This window comes from Aethina tumida, chromosome 2, assembly GCF_024364675.1.
Source record: "Aethina tumida isolate Nest 87 chromosome 2, icAetTumi1.1, whole genome shotgun sequence".
Classification (NCBI taxonomy): Eukaryota; Metazoa; Arthropoda; class Insecta; order Coleoptera; family Nitidulidae; genus Aethina; species Aethina tumida.
The window spans coordinates 24643519-24665157 of record NC_065436.1 but is presented as its reverse complement, the minus strand read 5'-3'; the positions used below and the strand labels follow the sequence as shown (position 1 = coordinate 24665157).

General features: G+C 27.9%; 1 protein-coding gene across 2 annotated transcripts in view; it reads right to left on the bottom strand.

Moving 5' to 3' along the window:
• LOC109596567 (uncharacterized) overlaps positions 1–21639 on the bottom strand; it is a 69954-nt gene that overhangs the window by 12533 nt on the left and 35782 nt on the right. For both annotated transcript variants that reach the window (XM_049962885.1, XM_020012131.2), the window contains exon 4: positions 18008–18143. In XM_049962885.1, coding sequence (XP_049818842.1) covers positions 18008–18143 — 136 coding nt within the window. The remainder of the gene's footprint in view (positions 1–18007; positions 18144–21639) is intronic.

The window sequence follows — 21639 nt, the reverse complement described above, 5'->3', positions numbered from 1 at the left end:
TATGTGCAAACTTAGATAACAATTTAATTTTAATTAATAAACTATATAAGGTATAATAGTTTAACTTTATATAAAATATATATTTATTAAAATTATTGAATTAATAATTTTTATTTTTATTTGGCAATTAAGAGCTTATTTATTATTTCAGAGTAATTCAGATACTAGGTCGAACTTCGATAACTCTAACCATGACCTACCCAGATAAAAAGTTTGTTTTATATACTTATAAAACTTTATATTATCAATTGCTAATCCGATTGGTATAGAAAAAATATGATCAAATAAAAGTGATCCGGAAAAATACGTAGGACAAAGTTTTTAATATAATTGCTAGGAGCCCAACAACATACTACCACATATCAGAAAAATCAGTTTTCTTATTTACCATTATTGGTGTATTTAAGACTTTTGATTATATATTTTCAAAATATTTAACATATTTTTCATCACAATCTTTCAAAATAGAGTGATGGGGACACATTAAGGATCGATAAAGAACTTAAGTTTACCTGAATAGGAATCGATAAACTTCGATAAAGAAGAGTTTTTTCTATTTTCTATTTTTATATCTTTTTTACATTAGTCATCAGAAAGATTAACATGGACACACAAATTTTATGATAATATTTATAGGCTATACTAAATTAACACACTTAGTGGCAAGTATCCTTTTAGTGTTGAAGTTACCTTTGGTGGCTGTAAATTATATACAATTATAGAGTAGATACTATGGCCAGTAATTAAAGATCAATACTGAAAAAAAAACTGTTATGTGAACAGCATCTAATTTTAGGATGTTGATTAAATATTTTACTAAATTAAATATTTTACGTTAAAAAATATTTAGGTAATGAACAAAAATGAGTGTATAAAAAAGATTATAGGCATAAGACTACTTCATAATTAAAATATTCATCTATTAATTAATTAATTCTGCGTAAATATATAAACTAGTTTTCTCATAAATTAATTACCTTCTACAGAACACACAAAGTTTCATAAAAATGTAGACGCTCCATATTTCTGTTACTAGAGGAATTATTCAATTACAGTAAGTACAGGAGAACCTTATGACAATATTAAATTTTATCACAAAATAACAAGTTTCAGAACGTAAATATTTCGTAATAAAAATTATATAGAAAAATGCGCATACAAAGAAATATATTGGGCTATAAAACAAACCAATTTCTTTAATAAAAAGATAAAGACTGGTAGAGGCACAAGAAAATACTGTTATTTTAAATTTCTTATTAAATTTTCCTTTCTGCAAAAGTTTATTTTAATGAAGTAATAAAACGTATTTAATACTGAAAGGCTCCGGCAGTTTTATTTGGTGGAACCTTTTACGAGTCCAAGTGTAGCATAATCATTTATTTCCACTTCTTGTCTAATGACCCAATATTCAAAAGTCGGAATAATGTAAAAGGTAATACAGATTTTTCCGCTTCATTATCATAACACTGGAAAATCACTGGCTTTTCACTTCAGAAACGGAAAGTTTTTTATTTGATGATTTTTTTTTATAAATTTATATAATTGTAAGGTACCTTTTACCTTTCCTGATCAATTTTGCAATTGAATTGGTTTTAAGGATCTACTGTGGTCCTTAATATTTAATGCATTTATACTTTTTTATTAGTTGCCCAAAGAGGAAAATATTTATTATTTCATTTTCAAATATAAACATAAAAATGGAATTTTATGTCCGTTGTCTTTATATTTATAAATAAATTTAAAATGCTGATGGAATATTTTAATAAATGTATCATGGACATATTGAATGTATATAAATGATTGAATGTTAAACACAATAATAATAATTATTATTATTTATACCGATAATAAAAGTTAATTAAACTGCTAATATTGGAGAACCTGCGTTTTCTATCAAAGTAAGTCACAGTTCAGCTGGTTCATAAAGCATCCAGGTGATTTATAAACCAGGCAAGTTAGCAGATTTGCCGCCGTAAATATACACGTTTAAGAAAACTTAATATTCATTAAATCAGTTTTCTTGACGTTGTACAATATAAGAAGCAATCACTTTCAATCCCAAAGTGATTGATTACTCTTAGAATTTAACTCCTCTTGTAACCTTAACAATATTTTTATCAAAATGTACTTCAGCATCTTTAATAAGTTATATATTTTCTAATATATACATTTTCAACTTAAGTGTGAATGTAAATTACTTTATAATACCAATGATTTAATGCAATTGTCATCAGATTCTATTAAAGCACGTCGGTCGTAGAGGTGGAGTCAGAGATCGGGGAACTTTAAACAAGCACAAGTTGTCCAAGGTTCGCTGTGTAAACATTTCACAAAGACAAGGGATCGTCTTCATTAATATTACATAGTTCGTTCCATGTCTACTTGGATGTCTTATTTAAAATAGGACAGTAAGTTTGACCTGTTTTCCTCGGATCAATTTATTATTTTCTGTAGCTAAAACGTTTTATATATATATATATATATATATATATATATATATATATATATATATATATAAGATATAACTTAATTTGTATCAATTTTTAATTTATTAAGATGCAGCATATTTTATGTTCTTAAATAGTAAATTATTTTCTTTTAACAATATTTATTAAACTTGTACACCACTTTTTGTTTAAATTAAAATTATGTTACTAGTCAAATATATATTCAAAAAAAAATTAAAACATTATTTAAATATTAAACATATATATGGTTACATTATAATTAAAAAAAATTAAGTTCATTTACAATAAGCGCATAGAATAGTTTGGTGTGCTAAACTAAAATAAGGATTAATTGTTCTCCAAGTTTAAAAGTAGTACATATGCAAACCAGTCGGGACTCGTAAAAACTAACCGCAATATTTTAAATTACGTATTTGCAGTTAGCAAATGCATGTCGCCAGTTTCGCAGCTTTTAAATTTATTTTAAGACTTCTGCAGCAGTTGCCGAGTTTCGAATCTTATCGATAATTTATGGCTCAGGGAAAATTCGGAAAAAAATGAACAAACTTACGCAACTTTAAACCAGGAAAATTAAGTTTGAATCATTTTATTGGTGTGCTGATGGAACTTTTAATCAACGGATAGTAAGTTAGTACAAATAAATATAAACTTGCGAAGTAAAAATTCTCTAGAATATAAAATATATAGATAAAATGGTGAATCAAGTAAAATATGACATTAGTGATGTTTTTGCTGTAATATCTGGCTACATACACGTCCGTTACGTCTTGGCTTATCAGTTGGACTTTCAGCAATTTGCGGGAAAAGCTACCGGGAAAATGTCGCCGCTTGTTACAGGTTTGTTAAGTCCAGCTGTAGTTTTCCTGATAATGAGGAATTAAGGTATTATTGTCGGGCCACTGATACCACAGTTGGAACCACATTATAGATTGGCTGATATTACTTAGGAACATCAAAAACATCGTCAATTAATATTATGTAGGAGGCATAATAAAATTTAATAATGATCTAATATTCACCTAAGTACAATCAGGGCCCTGATTGAATTAATAATAGGTCATAGATCCTAATGACCTTATTAAAATAGTTCAAAGAGAAAATTTCGTCATAATCATAATTATTGACTAACAACAAAGGGTCCTATAGAAGCAAAAACAGATAATAAAAGTAAAGGACACCACTATAATTTTTACCCTTCCGTTCAGTGAAATATTTCTGCGTATATATTAGTGTTTGCGATTAGACTTGGAAGCTATTCAGAGATGTTATCCCGTTCCTTTCTCTTTAGTTTACAGATGGACCGAACGTGATCGAGATAATCCCAGATTTTCACGAAAGCTTCCCACCCACACTTTCAGTAGATGGAACAACCCTCACGTTTTAAATCACATTTCAGTGATTAATTCTTATAAACTTGCAATACGAAAAGATTCGAATTTATAACATGAATTGAGTTAAATTTGACACGAGATAATGAATTAAGGTAAACGATTTTAGATACCTTATGTGAACAATAATTTATAATAGACGTCTTGTTACAAATGTAGTTGTATTATTTAAGAAACATATTAAAATGATCCTGAAAAATTTTCTTTATCGTTATTGTTATTATACATATTATTAGAGTATTATTCAATAACACCCAAACTCATCAAATTAAATAAAAACGTAATAGTCAATTAATCTAATGTGTTTGTTTTTATATTAAGAAACCATTACGATATCATTAAACAATTTTTCTCCAACAAAATGTAATATAAGACGTAATTCCGTTGAAATTTTAATGTATCCATTAGCTTGATGCTTAAGACTACTATGGCACTCTAGGATGCAATTATCCCTTGTTCTAAACAGCAATTTCGCGGGTAAATATTAACATTTCCTTGATAAGATTATTCTGTAGAGATTCCAGGGACAAAATACATTTTGCATAAGAAATTAACAGATGTATTAGTTATTATAATTAATTATTTGTGGCTGGAGTTTGACCTCCACTCATAAAATTGTTATTATTAAATATGGACACTTCTATTCAATGCCAAAATTTAATTTATTTGATTCTTAAATAATACATGCATATAATTCCTTATAATACAAAGAAATTGAACCACTAGCATAGGCTGGTATTCTATTAGACTGAATAAATTTGTAGTCTCTGCCAACATCTGATGTAATGATCTTGCTTGATAATTGAAAACCATATTTTACGAGTATTGTTCTTCCAATTTGTTATCTATTGTAATTGAATATGTATTACTGAATATTTTATCAAACATAAGTTTCCTACAGATAGAATTCTGTCAGGAATTTTTTGTTATATTCTTTACCCTTTACCCCAGAATATTTAATTTTTCTTTTTTGTCATTTCAATTACAGCCATATCCTGAATGATTTCATGAAATTTCAAGAAGGAAAATAGTTTTTGGTTGACATTTTTATGCCTCCGGTTATTGTGCTTCAGCACCTTTTTCCCGGCTTTATCTGAGTTGTGCCATTTCCAAAAGATAACGATTAAATCAAGATTTCCGTCGACGAATTACGGGAACTGACAAATTTCATGATTTATCGTGATTCGACCTCATGGCAACATACCGAAATGAGGGATCGAAAAACTATAAAAATACCTGTTGGGACATTGATATCAAAAACAGAGCATGCGTAAAAAATCTATTCCAAGAGATTGTTACAAATGCTTCTACAAGTGGCGTATTTTTTTTACTTAAAAATGGGTTGTTGATATAATTTAGTACTAACTACACGAGATAAAAATGAGTACAGGATTAAATTTTCAGCTACGTTAAAACCCCCACAAAAACAATTTTATAAGAGACATTTTATACATCTGCAACATATATTTTTTCAGTAATAAAAAAACCACGAAACTGTCGAAGTTTTAATCTGTGAAAATTACAAAGAAATCCTTTAGCCACCATTGAATCAACTTAAATTCAGAGACATAAGTCTCCGAACCGAATTGAAGTATGTTGATCCTACTCTGACCCTTAAAACGATATTTTTAAAATGTACTTGATCCGCCACTTTAAAATAGAGCCCTTACCACTAGATCGGGCCGACACTGTGACAGAAGATCAATGGCAAATCGAGATCAGGTCTGGGATTATTCCGGTGTCTCCTTCCCGTGCTACTTCAGCGGTATCCACGTCTACCGAGATAAGTTCTTTTAAATTGCTTTTTTGTACCACTTTAAAAGATTAATGTAGATATAATTGATTGAACGTGGGATGTTACGATAGGAAACAGGAGACGTTTAACTAGATCGATTTTTAAAAATGTTTAAAATAAAACGGTCATATCTAATTTAGTAAAAACTTAATTCATTTTTCATTATTAATTTAATTTTAATTCGATAACTTTAACAATATAAGAACAAATTTAAATTAATGTTATATGCAAATGAGCTAATATTTAGTTTTAACTAGATGGAAAACAATTTATAGTACATTACAAATGACTTTTCAAATATATTGTTGTTTAAACTTACTACAACAATTACTATAACTTCAGCGATAAATATATAAATTATACGTAATTTCCTATCTTGTAAAAGGATTTTTAAATTTATTTGACTTGTTAAAGTTATGTACAATAAAATTTACTTTAAACTTTATTGATCTCGTTAATATTATTGGTATAAATAAGACTATAAAAGTAATACTTCGTTCATTATTATAAATCTTTAAAAGAGTATTGAACAAAATAAGCAGAAAAGTCTTGATAAACATGAAACAGTCAACGAACGGATTCGAAGACATGGAAGATTGGAGCGGATGAAACTCTAGCATGGAGGGGCGTAATCCAGAGTATTAATTAGTCCTTGTCTTGTTTGGAGGGCAGATGCTTTATCCGCATCATGCACAACGAGTACAGCCCTCAAAACCACTTTATCATCAAGCACGGTTGGTATTTTGTCACTGATTTCTTCCCAAAAATGCTGAAGATCCTCGAATTCGTTCCAAAATTTCTTTTACGAATCAGGTTGGATTCACCCTAAATGTTACGCATTTTTTGGGCTGACGAATCTGGATATTAGGTCAATTTTTCATTAAATATTTTGGTGAATATTCTATCCTGTTTTACTGAACCTATTAACAGGTACTACACCAATAAATTTTCTGTGGAACACTATGGATAATTTTTTGGACCACCTAGACAAGACTTTTCCATATGGATTGGTAGGAAGAGGAGTATTGTTCTTTTTTGCTCTATGATATTGATGTAAAAAGCATCGAGAAGCTGCAATTCTGTTTCAATGTGGTTTAAAAAAAAAATCCTGCTTATAAATGCATAAATGAAAAGAAGGAAGTTTGAACAGATTTTGTATCATTGTTTTCTGTTAATTGTTTAAAAGCTTCCTGTTTGTACATGATACATAAGTAATAAATAATAGCAAATTTTATTTTTTCTTCTGTGCGAAACTTGCATACTATTTCTCTTATAAATATTTTACATTCTCTACCATATTTAACACCCTGTATGTATATTCATTAAAATATATAATATGACTTTTATAATTGGATATGGCAAATGTAATTTAAAATAAACAAACAGTTATAAATAAATTGCGTTATTTTGGTGGTTCAATTTAATGTTTTAATTATATAATTTTTAATTTGTTAATTAATTTAAAAAAATAATTACAATTATTTACATAAAGACTTCGAAAACGGGATCATTTTATTTTTAACCAGAGAAGTGGTTTTATCTATTTAGTGTAAGATTTTCTTATTGTATATATGCCATTTCATAATGTTTTTTATGTGATTTATTCATAGTAATACAGAATAAAAATATAAGAAACGTCTGATTATTCTTTTTGTATTATTGATAAACAGATATAACAGAAAGAGGAAACGATATAAAAGGGTCATAAAACTGAAATAAAACAAATAGATATGAATCCGTTCAAACTGATCCTGTAATAAGCCATCAGGGATACAACAAGATATCTGGTTATAAAATTTTTATGACCCTTGTTTATACCTTTTAACAAATGTGGTGTTCCATAAATTTATTAAACTCTGTTTTTACTTATTCTACTGCCTTTTACATAAAATTGAGATTTTATACGGACATCAGTAAATTATGTTAGTTTTATTGGAATTATTAAAGTCAATAATAATATCTAAAATAGCCACAAAAATTTATTATTAATAAAGAAGATAATGATTAAAAATTCAACACCATAATAATAAGAAAGACATAAGGTCGCCCTCGAATTCCGAAGGCAGGTGTATTCTTAACCGAGGATAGAAATACTTAGCGGGGAATTAATAAATCATGTCCCACTGTTTTATATAGGTGGGGTTCGGAAAGGAGACGAGATGAAACGGGAGTAAATTTTGCAACAATTTTCAATGCGACAGGATATTAATATTTTACGGCGTCGTGTCCGGATCAAAATTCAGTTTATTGCCGTCCCTGTTTACGAGACGAAATACGCGATGTTAAACTTTATCTCGTTACCGACCGCAACGTCCTACTTATTAACAATAAACGATGTCTTCATTTTATAATTGTCACATTTCGTTCTTGTGCGAAATTCAACTGTATCCGTTTTGACTGTGGCACTTTTTCTATAAAAATGTGCCGGCTTTAGTCCCGCCGGGCTCCGGTCTGGAAGAAGGATTAGATTAAATATTGCAAGAAATGGCGGGCCGTCTGTGCGTATCCTAGACATTATGGCGTTAATTTTTCATGTGAAAACGTACTGGAAATTTTCTTTTTCACCTGCACCAACCCACTCTTCGAAATTGATCCAGTACAAACACTTGTTTCAAACGTTCGGGTTAAAGAAGCTTTGAAGTCTGCGCTTTGAGCTTTTTAAGTTGTACAGCTTTGTGAGTAATACGACTTGTGTTTTGGAAGTTTAAGCACCACGTCAAGCGATTCGTATATTATCTGGATTATTTTAAATATACTCCTCTGTTTTTGAAGGATATCCGCGTATAAAATCTACTTGGAATATACGTTCGGAGTTTGGATTAAAAGTTTACATTTGGATGAGTTATGAAATACAATTTGCTACAGGCACATGACTTTTTCAGGCCAACAACTTGTCAAAGATATTTCAGGAATGGATTATGAACATGGTTATGAGTTAATTAAATAATATGTAATAAAATTTTATAATTTGCCGTATTTTGAAACTCACAATATAAAATTTTTATTAGATTTAAAACACATCTGTAAATTATTATGTATTTTATTTACAACGATCTTAGCCTGTACAGCAAGGTGCAACATTGAAGAAACACTTTGCTAAATGAAAGTCAAATAAAAATAAATTAGACGTGAAATAATACTATGGGGACCCGAACTGAAAAATACATTTCAACTAGTTATTTTCATTTACCTGCTGCCGTAATTTACATTTGTAGTTATTTCGTATTTAAGGTAATTTCACGGGCTTTCTAAAGTTAAATGCAAACGTGGAAGACAGCGTTTTCCGATCGTTACATTTGTCTGAAATAGAAAAGAACATCTCAGAGTTGAGTGATCATTGTAAAGTGAGTAAAAAGCAACTGTCCGTAAGGTTTATGTATAAATTATCGTTTTCCGCATTCACGGAATGCTAAAAGTAGGTCGTGGAAAATACGAAATCGTCAAAACGTCAGTACATTTTTTTCTTTAAATGCATTTACGTTCGTCAATGTCGGATCTGCGAAATAAATATTTATAACTTTGCCGTTCTCCACTTTTCATTTAATCACATGTATTTTTAAATTTTATTGTCGCAAACGGTATCATTAATTATTTTTTTAGAAAATTTTGTTTTTAGTGAAATAAATTAGCGAAAATGATTATTTTTATTATAATACTTCCTCAAACAAATATTATATATTTTCATATTTACTGACATTAACAATTTTTATATTTGCGACAATTCAATAATTTATTAAAATTCCTCAAAATTTGTAAATTAGTACTACATATTGACACTAACAATATTGGTATTATCAATAATTAGTGTCGTCAGAAATTTTGATTTTGTATTTGCATCAGTTCAGGAATTTCTCAAAATATTTAATAATTTGTAAGTATTACAAATAATAATAATAATAATAATGATATGAATAATATAACTAATTGTTATTAGTAATGATCAATAATTATTGGTATTAGCAATTTTTTTATTTGTAACAATTCCAGAGTTGGTCAAAAATTCTCAAAATTTGGATGCTAGTATTACATATTGGCGTTAGTAAAGGTATCAGTAATGTTGATATTAGCAATATTAGTATTATCAATATTACTCGTATTAATAATTTTTAAATTTGTAACAATTCAAAAGTTTCTCAAAATTTTTCAAAATTTAGAGACTGGTATTACATATTGGCATTAATATTTGGTATATTTAGTAATTACTGGTATTACCAATTTTCTTATTTGTACCAATTCATGACCTTCTCAAAATTTCTCAAAATTCGTCTGAATTTATTTATAGGCATTAGTACTAGTATTAATAATATTGATGTTAGCAATATTGGTATTATCGATAATTACTGATATTAAATTATTTTGTATTTGAAACAATTCAAGAGTTTTCTCAAAATTTGGAAACTAATATTAACATAGTGGAATTAATATTAGGCATTAACAATATTGATATTTAAAATATTGAAATTATCAAGGCATTAGTTACTCATATGTCTTTATCAAAAATAGCTGGTATTAGTAATGTTTGTCTTAAAATTTATAGACTGATATTACACATTGGCTTTAATATTTTGTATTAATAATATTGATATTTGAAATTAACAACAATAATTTCTGGTATTAGCAATTTTTGTTTTGGCAATAATTCAGAAGTTTCTCAAAATTTGGAAACTGGTATTATAAATTGGTATTAGTAGTGGTATTAGTAATATTGATATTTCAGATATTGAAATTATCATCAATTACTGATTTTAGCATTTTTTTTATTGGTAACATTCATGACCTTTTCAAAATCCGTCTGAATTTATTTATTGACATTAGTACTGGTATTAATAATATTGATGTTAGCAATATTGGTATTATCGATAATTACTGATATTAAATTATTTTGTATTTGAAACAATTCAAGAGTTTTTTCAAAATTTGGAAACTAATATTAACGTAGTGGAATTAATATTAGGCATTAACAATATTGGTATTTAAAATGGAAATTATCAATAATTACAGGTATTAGTTACTCATATGTCTTAAAATTTGGAGACTGATGTTACACATTGGCATTAGTAATGGTATTAGTAATATTGATATCTGAGGTATTGAAATTATTAATAATTCCTGGTATTAGCAATTTTTGTGTTGGCAACAATTCAAGGGTTTCTCAAAATATTTCAAAATTTGAAAACTACTTGGCAGTAGTAATATTGGTATTTGCAACATTGGATTTATCAAAAATTGCTGGTATTAGTAATGTTTGTCTTAAAATTTATAGACTGATATTACACATTGACTTTAATATTTTGTATTAATAATATTGATATTTGAAATTAACAACATAAATTTCTGGTATTAGCAATTTTTGTTTTGGCAATAATTCAGAAGTTTCTCAACATTTGGAAACTGGTATTATAAATTGGTATTAGTAATGGTATTAGTAATATTGATATTTCAGATAATGAGATTATCAACAATTACTCATATTAGCAATTTCTTTATTGGCAACAATTCAAGAATTTCTCAAAATTTGACCTGGCGTCAGTAGTATTGGTATGTGCAATATTGGAATTATTAAAAATTATTGGTATTAGTAATGTTTGTCTTTGTAACACTTCAAAAATTTCTCAATATTTATAGTCTGATATTATATATTGTTATTAATATTTGGTATTAGTGATATTTGAAATATTGGAGTTATGAATATTTATTGGTATAAACAATGTTTGTATTTGTAAAATTTCAGTTCAAAATATTTCAAAACTAGTATCACATAGTGCCATTTGAAATATTATCAATAATTACTGGTATTAACAATTTTTATATTTATAACAATTCACAAAATTTTGAAACTATTATTACATAATGACATTATCAATAATAATGGGTATTACAATTTTTTGTAATTGTAACAATTCAAAAGTTAGTTTTTCAAAACTTGGAAACTAGTATTACATTCTGGCATTAGTAATATTGGCATTTGAACTATTACTTGTAATAACTATACTATATACTTGTAATAATTCAAAAATTACTCAAAATTTTACAAAATTTGGAAACTTGTATTGCATTAATATTTGGTATTAGTAATATTGGTTTTACCAATAATTACTGGTATTAAAATTCTTTGTATTTGTAATAATTCAAAAGTTAGTTAGCAATATTGGTATTATCAATAATTACTGATATTACGAATTTTTGTAACATTCTCAAAATTTCTCAAAATCTGAACGTTGGTATTATATATTGACATTCGCAATGTTATTAGTAATATTGTATTTAGAATATCAGGTATTATCAATTTTTGAGTTTGTAAAAATTTAAGATTTTTTCAAATTTTGGTGAATATTTAACATGACCATTAGTAATCGCTATTAATAATATTAATAATAATAATTAGCTTATTAAAATTTTTAAAATTACTGAAATTAATGAATTTTAAATTTATAACAATTCAAGAATCTCACAATTTCTCAAAATTTGGAGTAGTTAGTAGTTATTATTAGAATTATAAGAATTGACAATATTTGTATTGATATTAGAAATTTTGTATTTGCAAGAATTCAAGAGTTCTGCAAAAAAAATTCAAAATTTGCAAACTGGAGTCGTATGGTGGCATTAGTAATATTGGTATTAGCAATTTTTGAATTTGCAACAATCCACGAGTTAATATCGTAAAAGTCCTTTATCGATTTCCTTCCAAGTCACTCCCCCCAGAGTTGATATATTATTTAAATATAAATTATGCAGCCTGATATCAAATTCGCACGAAAGTATTTATTTTTTATAGAGGCGCGAACGTCGACCGCACACATAATTTATGTTTTCATTTGCGGATCATTAACCGTAACCGGAATGTTATTTCCAGTTTTTAGGGTTGCAATTTTGTTCGACGTGATGTTTTATGGTTCCACTGACGTAACAATTTACGGGAATCGCGAGAACGTGTCGACGGTGTAATCACTGTTGGGAAAGGCCACCTTTGCCAGGTCCAGAAAAATTTAAGGGCTCCCAAACCCCGAAAAATTGTTTACCGACCGTGAAATAAAATATTATTAAGGAGAAAAGTCATATGTTATTATGGAGGGCGTTTCGTTGTTTGTGACGGGGGACGAGGTTCCGAAACACCAGAAATGAATTGCTGCATTTGACCTAGGCCACAGCAACTCTCAGTTAAGAACACTAAACTGTCCACCAGCGAGTTGTTTGCAAACAAACACCACATGTCATATAACTTTATTTAAGTTTGTATATCAGTTTTCTAAGTCGTTGGGCAAGTAGATAAAATTTTATTACAGTATGGTTGTTCGTAGTTTCTATTTTAATAACTTTTATATTACTTATTTTAGATATTCTGAATTATAATATCAAATAATGTAAACTCAATAAAAATTTGATGCAAATTATTATACAATTGTTTTTTACTAATTAAATAAAAAATATATTGTAAAATGATACTACAATCCCTTCACAAATTAAAATAATGACACCCATCAAATAGTCAAATATTTATTATTATGTTATTTATAATAATTATGCCATATTTATAATTTTCATTAAAAACTAATATCCGGACGGAGCTCCTCCGGACTCAGCATCAGCCTATCGAATAGGTTTTGGTCCAGATTTCGCCACACCTTCTAAACCGCCAAAATTATATGATGGTGGACTCCAAAATATTTTTTCTATTTTCAGGGAGCAATTGGGATACCCTTAAAGTTCGTCTCTGAAATAGACCTTGCTCTCGGGCATGGTTTCTGACAGTTTGTTACTTGGGTGGTGCCTTTCCATAAGAATAAAAGAATTTTTATAAACATTTGATGAATGTTGGGTCAAAAACACAAGATATATTAAATTGCACCTTTTGATGAGTATCCATAAATACTATAAATAGTAAAAAAATATTTTTTGCATTAAGAAACGTGTTATACAGCACAAATTATCTTATTTTTCAAGAATATTGGATTATTATGTTATAATACAATACTTTTAAATAATACACAAATTTTATTTACTTCCACCAATTCTATGTATCTTTTTCTTAAGTATAATTGTTCTGAGGTAATTTCACTACATAAATAACTAATTCTACTACGAACTCCAATATTGTTGGAAAATAAGATAATTTGTTCCATAGACAACTTTATTAAAAAAGAATAAGAAGAGATGAATATAATTTAATTTTTTTCCACAGAATATGCATAATTTTTAAGAAATTTAGTGTATACTCATTTCACGGGGAGCTTAATCCAGTGGCGTAGTTGATTTGATATAAAAAATTGGCTAGTTTATTTATTTCAATTTTAGTGTCTAAAATATTACTCAGTAGGTTTTGGTTGTGGACCAAAAAACATGACAAGTACACATTACTACTGAAAAAAGTTTGTTCAAATCGGACAAAAAATACAAATTTTTGTATTTGGTGCTTTAAAAATGGGTGAGTGTATCAATTTTTGATCGGTTAAATTGAAGCTACAGAGTTTTATCTTCTTCAATGTTTAACTTTAGTAATAAGATATGTGCAAAGGAGATTATTATAAAAAATGTTCTGGTACTATCCATCTCCAACGTATCTTTTAGCACCTCTTTTACTAGTAATGTTCAATAACTAGTTTCTGAGATATAACCGGCGACTTACCACTATTTGGGTAAGTTCAATTATTTTGTAGTATTTTAGTATTTTAACAACTCCAATCTTGATAAGTTTACAAATTTATTCCTACCATGTTATAGAGATTTGTATGTATTTGTATAGATCTATATGAATATGAACATGAACGTTTTAATTATTTATGTGTTTGGCTGGTGAAGTGTTAGTGACATTATTTTAAAATAATTTATATAAATAAATTATTATACCAATTATGTACCTGCATTTTGAATGCATTATAAATTCATTTTACAGGTGAAATAATCCATGGCTCAGTTATATAGATGTTTTAATTGTATTGCAATTAATTTTGTTACCAATAATAGTTTAAACCATTAATTATAATTGTGTCGTTTAGATATACATATATGCATGTAGACAATAAAGCAATAAACCCCATAAACATTTGTATTCTGAAATCAAGCGGTAATTCCAAGTTGGCGAGTGTAATAACAGAATTTTACAGAAACACGTGTGTGTTAGGGTGAACATTACGGCTGAAATAGTTTTAATAATCAACGCTTAATGCCCACATGAACTGCAACGTACTTCCCCCTTTCTTTATTTAACTGCACGCAACGTTAATTTTATAATCTGACTGTACATGCAAATTATATTGATATTACATTCAAACGGGTCGAAATTAATTTATCCAGTTATCTTTCCGTATCTGCATGTTTTGCGTTGTATGTTGTATAAAAATTTGAGTTTTTCGTTATTTATTATATGCAATTTTGTTCTGATTAGACATCGACTAAAATTTATGGTATCCTCTTTTATAATATTTTATTAAATATTTTATATATATTCAGTATGGAATAAATTATTTTTGATTTTTAATTTAACAATATGATTAAATTTAATAAATGCAAAGATATCAATTTATTGCTTTATAATTTGGATATAAAGTTCTGGTGTTGATTTAAAATTTAATCATTTTCGCATGGAATTTAAATTATCTAATTATACTAGTTTTCATCTTAACAAATGTGGGATCTTGTTCATTTTATTTTAATGTGGAGATGTGCACCAGATTATTTTCACAACAAAAGTAAACTTTATTATGCAAGTAAAATCTTTTTCATTTTGTGTTTTAACCAAAAATAACTACCGATCTCAGGTCTGAACATTAATAAATAATTTGTTATTGATTAAAATATAAAACACAAACAACAAATATTATCCACTAAAATAACCACATCTGATTAGTGAAGAATTGTTAACAGCTTTAAAATTAACATAAATGTTACAGAATACACTCTAGTCAGATATTTTGTTTCCATGATTTAATTACTCCAATTGATCAGAAGACACTCAATAGAACTTTTATTTTATAATTTAATCAAAAATAACTTTACCGCTCTCAGGTCTGGAATATTTGAATATTAATGAATAATTAGTTATTGATTTAAATTATCTAAGTGTTTTAAATTATTAGAAAAAGAGATCGATTTAATATTTTATACATATATATTACATATCTTCACACGTACTATAAACCTGAATATAGAAACTGTTTTTAGTAAATAATAGCTCGAAAATTGTTTATAAAATAAATGATTACGTAAAATCAATGCTCCAAAATGGATGAATACAAAAAAATCATTTATTCATCATCATATTAATAAAGCAGAATTAAAAATTCTAGAATTTATTGAATTTATTTTTTATGATGAACCATTTTATAAAATATCAAAAATATCTCAAAATATCAAATAGTGAAATCACTAAATTTATTATGAAAATTAATGTTGAAGTAATTGTCTGCTATGAGGGTGTATCCTTTAACTTTCCTGCTAAAAAATTCTGATCAGTTACGATATTTTAGTGAATCTACAAAAAAACAGATCTGATTAGTGAATAATTGTTAAGTTTTAAAATTAACAGAAATATTACACAATACACTCTAGTCAGATATAGTCATATTTTTCGTTTCCATGATTTGGTTAGTTTAGTTTATTAGAATACAAATTCCATTAGAATTTTGACAGAATGTTAAATTCCGAAGGAATGCCTCAACCATTTTTTATTAAATAATACAGTAGACCTCTGTCATATGACTTGACATATGAACAATTATAAAATTATTATGTATATACAGAGCTATAGTAAAAAGTTTTTCCCCCTTCCTCCTCGACGAAAATTTTTGTATAGAACAAAATTTCTGTCTTGAATAAATATTACTATGTATTACTAAACTATCATTTTTTTTGGTAATAAACACTAAATAGTTTTTTGGAAATTTATCTAATGGTACTTTATTTAAACTTATAACGTTTTACATGGTTTTTATTCCATGTCCAATATCACACTCAAAAGTTATCTGGGGAAGGGCCTTTTCACGACCTCACTGTAAAACTGGCATAATAATGTAATAATAATATATAATTCACAATTATTACATACGAAAAACTGACGCAATCCTATTTTATTTAATGAAAATATAAATTCGTGTGTTTCACTCATATTTCTCAATCACCCAATAAACAAACTGCAATAAACTGCATTTACTACGTAATTATGAACCGGTGATTTATGTGAAAGTATAAAACTGGCCTATCCTGTCACGATATAAAAATGTCACATGTGTATTGCGAGCTTTATTATGTTCAAAAGCATCGCTCTACATACTTTTTGATTAGCTGCCGTGAAAGTTAAATAAATATTTTATCGATTTTTAAATGTGTTCAACAAATTTAACGCCGTCCGTATAAAGGGGCTTGAACGGTGTTTTGACATGCAATGCAATTGATAATAGCTGAAAAATGTTTTTCTCGAACAGTAACGGTATGTATCTTATTAAAAATGTATGTCCATCCTTAATGATGCAAATTACATCGATATTGATTGATAGATAATGTTGTTAAAGGCTATAAGTCGTATTCTTTGTTCTTATAATTCTTATAAATTATAATATCAAATATTATACATGCCTGTGTTTAGTGGTACAAATTAAATCAATATTGACCGATAGAAACTTAGTTAAAGGTTAGAAGGTGGGGATTGTTTGGGCAAACTAACCTACGATCCACTTTTTTCGACTTCTTTAATCACCTCACTAATTTATAAAACAAAGTAAACTCTACAGCTAGCTGAAATCAAAGTAATTAGTATCAGAGCTAATTGCATCTCGCACAAACTTTGGCAAACCAAAACAATACCGATAATTTATTTACGAACTTCACGTCAAATAATTAATGTATAAGAAAACTGTTTTGTGAGATCTCTTGGCAGACGGTTTAAAACTTTTTATTGTATTATGTTGGTAGAACTGCGTTGTAGCCGTCACTATACCAATTAAATTGCAGGAATGATTCACAAACTTGGAATGCGTAAAGTAAAGTTCACAATTTGTAACGTAAGTTTCGTGTAAAAATCTCTGGGGATTGTTCGCCAGACAATTCTACTTAACTGGTAGTAAGAAACCATTAGATTGCATTTTAAATATTCTTTAAAGAATATAAAATTTAAACATTAAACAAGCCCTACAAAATAGACAATTTTAACAAAATTCAATCTTTCGATTAAACATGATTACTGATTTGGAAAATATTATTTATTTATTTATTTATTTAGATTGTTATTTATAAAATTCATTATAATAATGAACTGAAATGCTTAGGTATAGCAAAGAAAACCAGTAAAAAATTCTAAAAATGCGGACACGATGTCCATTAACTAAAAGGAAGTTAAAAGAGACTTCAGCAGGAGTATAACTTACACACAACTTCCATCCTCGCCTCGCTTTGGGCCGATGCAAAGGAGGGAGCTTCTGCTGACACCTCGCATCTGAAGAGGCCGCTAGTCTTCCAGCTGACAGGATGAAGAACCACTTTTCTACTGTCTGACTTAGACATCTGCAATTAAAAGTGTTCATATTTATTTCAAGAGTTCTCACTCTAATTTTCGTTTAACATCCTTCTGGCGCATTAATTAAGTCTGCCGGATTAATGCATCAGAAGTTTGTTATATTATTATAGTACTTCCGATTTCCTAACGTTAACGTATCGTTTTCTATTCCTTGTATAGGAATATATTGTAGTTGCAACAACTCTGTTAACCACATTAAGGGAAGTGAATGACTGTAGTTTAAAAATAAACAACCACAAATTACTTTAAGTACCAATTACGGTGCATAGAATAGTAACTTGTGTTATTTCATCGGAAAACTGACTCATTAAGTAAAATTATTACTGTCCCCGTGTTAATTTCGTTAAATCAATTTATAAATTAGTTAAAAATTGGTCAACGACTGAAAATAATTACACGTGTAATTAGAATTTATTTTGTACGTTTCGTATCACAAAAACCAATATTGGGCATTTTGTGGTTAGAATCAGTTTGCAGAATGCAATAATTTAGTACAAGTATTATATATTCCATTTATTTTTATTATGTACTAGACGTATTTAGATGTGTAGCTGAAGAAAAAAGCATCAGCTTTTTTAGGCTGATTTAAAATTCAATGAAATGCTGAACTCATATTTTAAGCATTTGAAATACATTAATACTTGTCAGAATAGCAATTAAAAAATAAAAAATGGATGAAAATTGCTTCTCAAAGTTTTATTTAAATTAGTTAATTTGACTAAAATCAAATCATTATCAGCAACAAGTTTTCCTTTCTTGCTTGAACGCAAAATCTTATTTGGCTTCTTTTATCTTGGACTCCGAAACTTAAAGAGCATTAAGTTATACAAAGTTAATTTGATCACCTTCATTATTCCTCAAACTTGCGGCTTTAATAACGAACTCGGAGTTTGATTAAAAATAATCAATGACGTTAAAGTTAAAATTAAAGAATTTTTCTTAATGAATTCCCATTAACAGTATTTTTTCTTAGTTGTTCGTAATTATGGCCTGTCTTCTACAAAATGTTAATTAACTGGAAAATTGAATAAAAATTTTATGTGGTATAAAAAATAAAGGAATATTCATCTGAAAAAAAAAGTTACATTTTTTGTTTTGTTTATGATGATAAAATGAATAAAATAAATATAGTTTGCTTGGTTATAAAAATTTTATTTTTATACTATTGATTATTCTTTCTGAGGTCATTGTTCTCGTTAAAAATTTGAAAGTAGCACTTCAAATAAGCCATTTATTAAACGCATGCCGACCATTTTACTACGTTTTTACAACCGAAATTTTCGTTGTCGGAGCAGCATTTAAAATTGTTATGAACATGGATTCCATAAACTTTAATTAACTTACTGTTTTTAAAGGTGTAAATACAGGAGGTGTAAATATAACAATCATTACCGTTATTTATTTATTTATCAAATTTAAAAAAAGGTTTAGTCCAGTTTAATATTATTACATCTTGATTTAGACATAAAATATTTAAGTAAAAATATTTTTATGTATATTTGATTTAAAAATAATACTAATATGACATCAAACACAAGAAATGAAAGATTTAATAGGGTATTAATAAAAATACGAATCATCTTTGAATTAAATTTGATTTATTTTTGAATGGAACAGGGGTGTTTTGTGGTTAAAATATTAAAATGTGTGGCACGAACGCCAACTTGCAGTCTATATTTTGCTATTCGCTTCATGATAATTTGCTCTGATCGGCTAAATGTGACTAGGTTGAAGAAAATTCAATCGATTTACGTCGACACCGCATCTGAAACTTTATTTTAACGTATGAACTTTGATGTTTCATTTTAAAGTGGGAAAGTTTTAATAACATTATCTATTACTTAGTGAATTTAATTTAGTTACAGCACTTACAATTATTACGTCAATAAACATTTATATTATGGCGAGTTGACAAAATTACCAATCATTTCAAACAACAAGGAGTATTACAACCCTCTAATTTTTTTTTTATAATTATTTAGGAATTAAATGGAAAAACCATTAGGATAACTTTCAATTTTTTTTTTTCATAATTGGTTTATAATTTTATGCCTCTGATTCGTTAAAATTGAAATTTACCTATAGAAGCTACAATAATAATTTTCTGGAAATATCTAAAATTTAAAGATTTTCTCAATTTCTCTTTAATCATCTTATTTTTTATTAGATGAACAAGATTTATAGAATAAGAATTTTAGTAATTTATCATATATATATATATATATATATATATATATATATAGGACAATCATAATATTATCTTAATTTTCTGAAAAGCATATCGCGTTGTGTAAATTTGATATGTTGAACAAGAAGTTTTTTAGGGAACTTAATGACTTGGCATCTGAAGCTGAAATTTTAGAATGTGTCTCGAAACTTTATTGAAATAAGTTAAATAGTGCAATATACTTTACTACAAGCTCACACAACAACAAAGGAAACTCAATCGAAATTTAAAATAATTAAACGTTTCGGGAAGTTTCAAGTTCCATCCCTTCAAGCCTCTATTGATCGTTGCATCATTCCTATTTGTTGAACACCAAATGTGTCAAACATTTTCTTCAGATATTTAAATGTTTTGCACCAGGCATTACATCCATTCTACAGGAAGATTTTTTGTTATTAATGTAATGGAGATCCACCACTGCAACTTGGGAACGTTAAGCATGAGCTAGTTCCAAATTGTCCAAAGGAAACCTTTCTGTTGTCCAACCTAGATCACTAGTAGTTGGAGAGTCACCCCTCCCTTGTTTGTTATTAAAAGAAAAATTTGTGCATGACTGTAAATTTTCTTAACGTGTTTGGGGACCACATATTCAACCACAGAACAAATATATAAATCATCGTGTAGATGTTAAATTTAATACACCTTATGTAGGCAGAAAATGATAAAAAATATTGTAGCACCCTTTAGAGAAATAAAAAATTGTCATTGTGCTTGGCCGTAATGGCCTTAATCAAAGTGCACAACATCACGGTGAAAAAATTAAATAATAGAACGACTTGCATTAATGTCAAAGAGTCGAATTTTCCATAAAGCAATTCAAGAGCTAATTTTCAATATTGCTGGGCTCCTTTGTTTCCCAGTTCCATTAAGCCAGAAGAATGGACTCTGACTCGGGTTATTAATTATTTATCATAAGCTCCGAGCTTAAACACTTTATTTCTCTTCATTGGACCGCACCGCCGTCGTTTTTGCTCAAGTAATGAGCACATTTGTAGCATATATTTGTTTGAAATTTTAATCACAACGTGTACCGCCTGGGAATTTGTTTTCAGTTGTTTCGCATGTATGAATTTTTACATGATTGATGAAAATTAACCGCACTGGCGAGATGGGTGTGTGTGTATTTGCGGGCACATGTAAAATTGGCCGTTGTTGTTTTACCTCATATCAAATGCCTTTTATATAATTTAAAGGCACTTTTGTTTCGTATTCACGTAGGACCACCGGTTTTCAGTTGGCGTAAAATAGCATTTTGA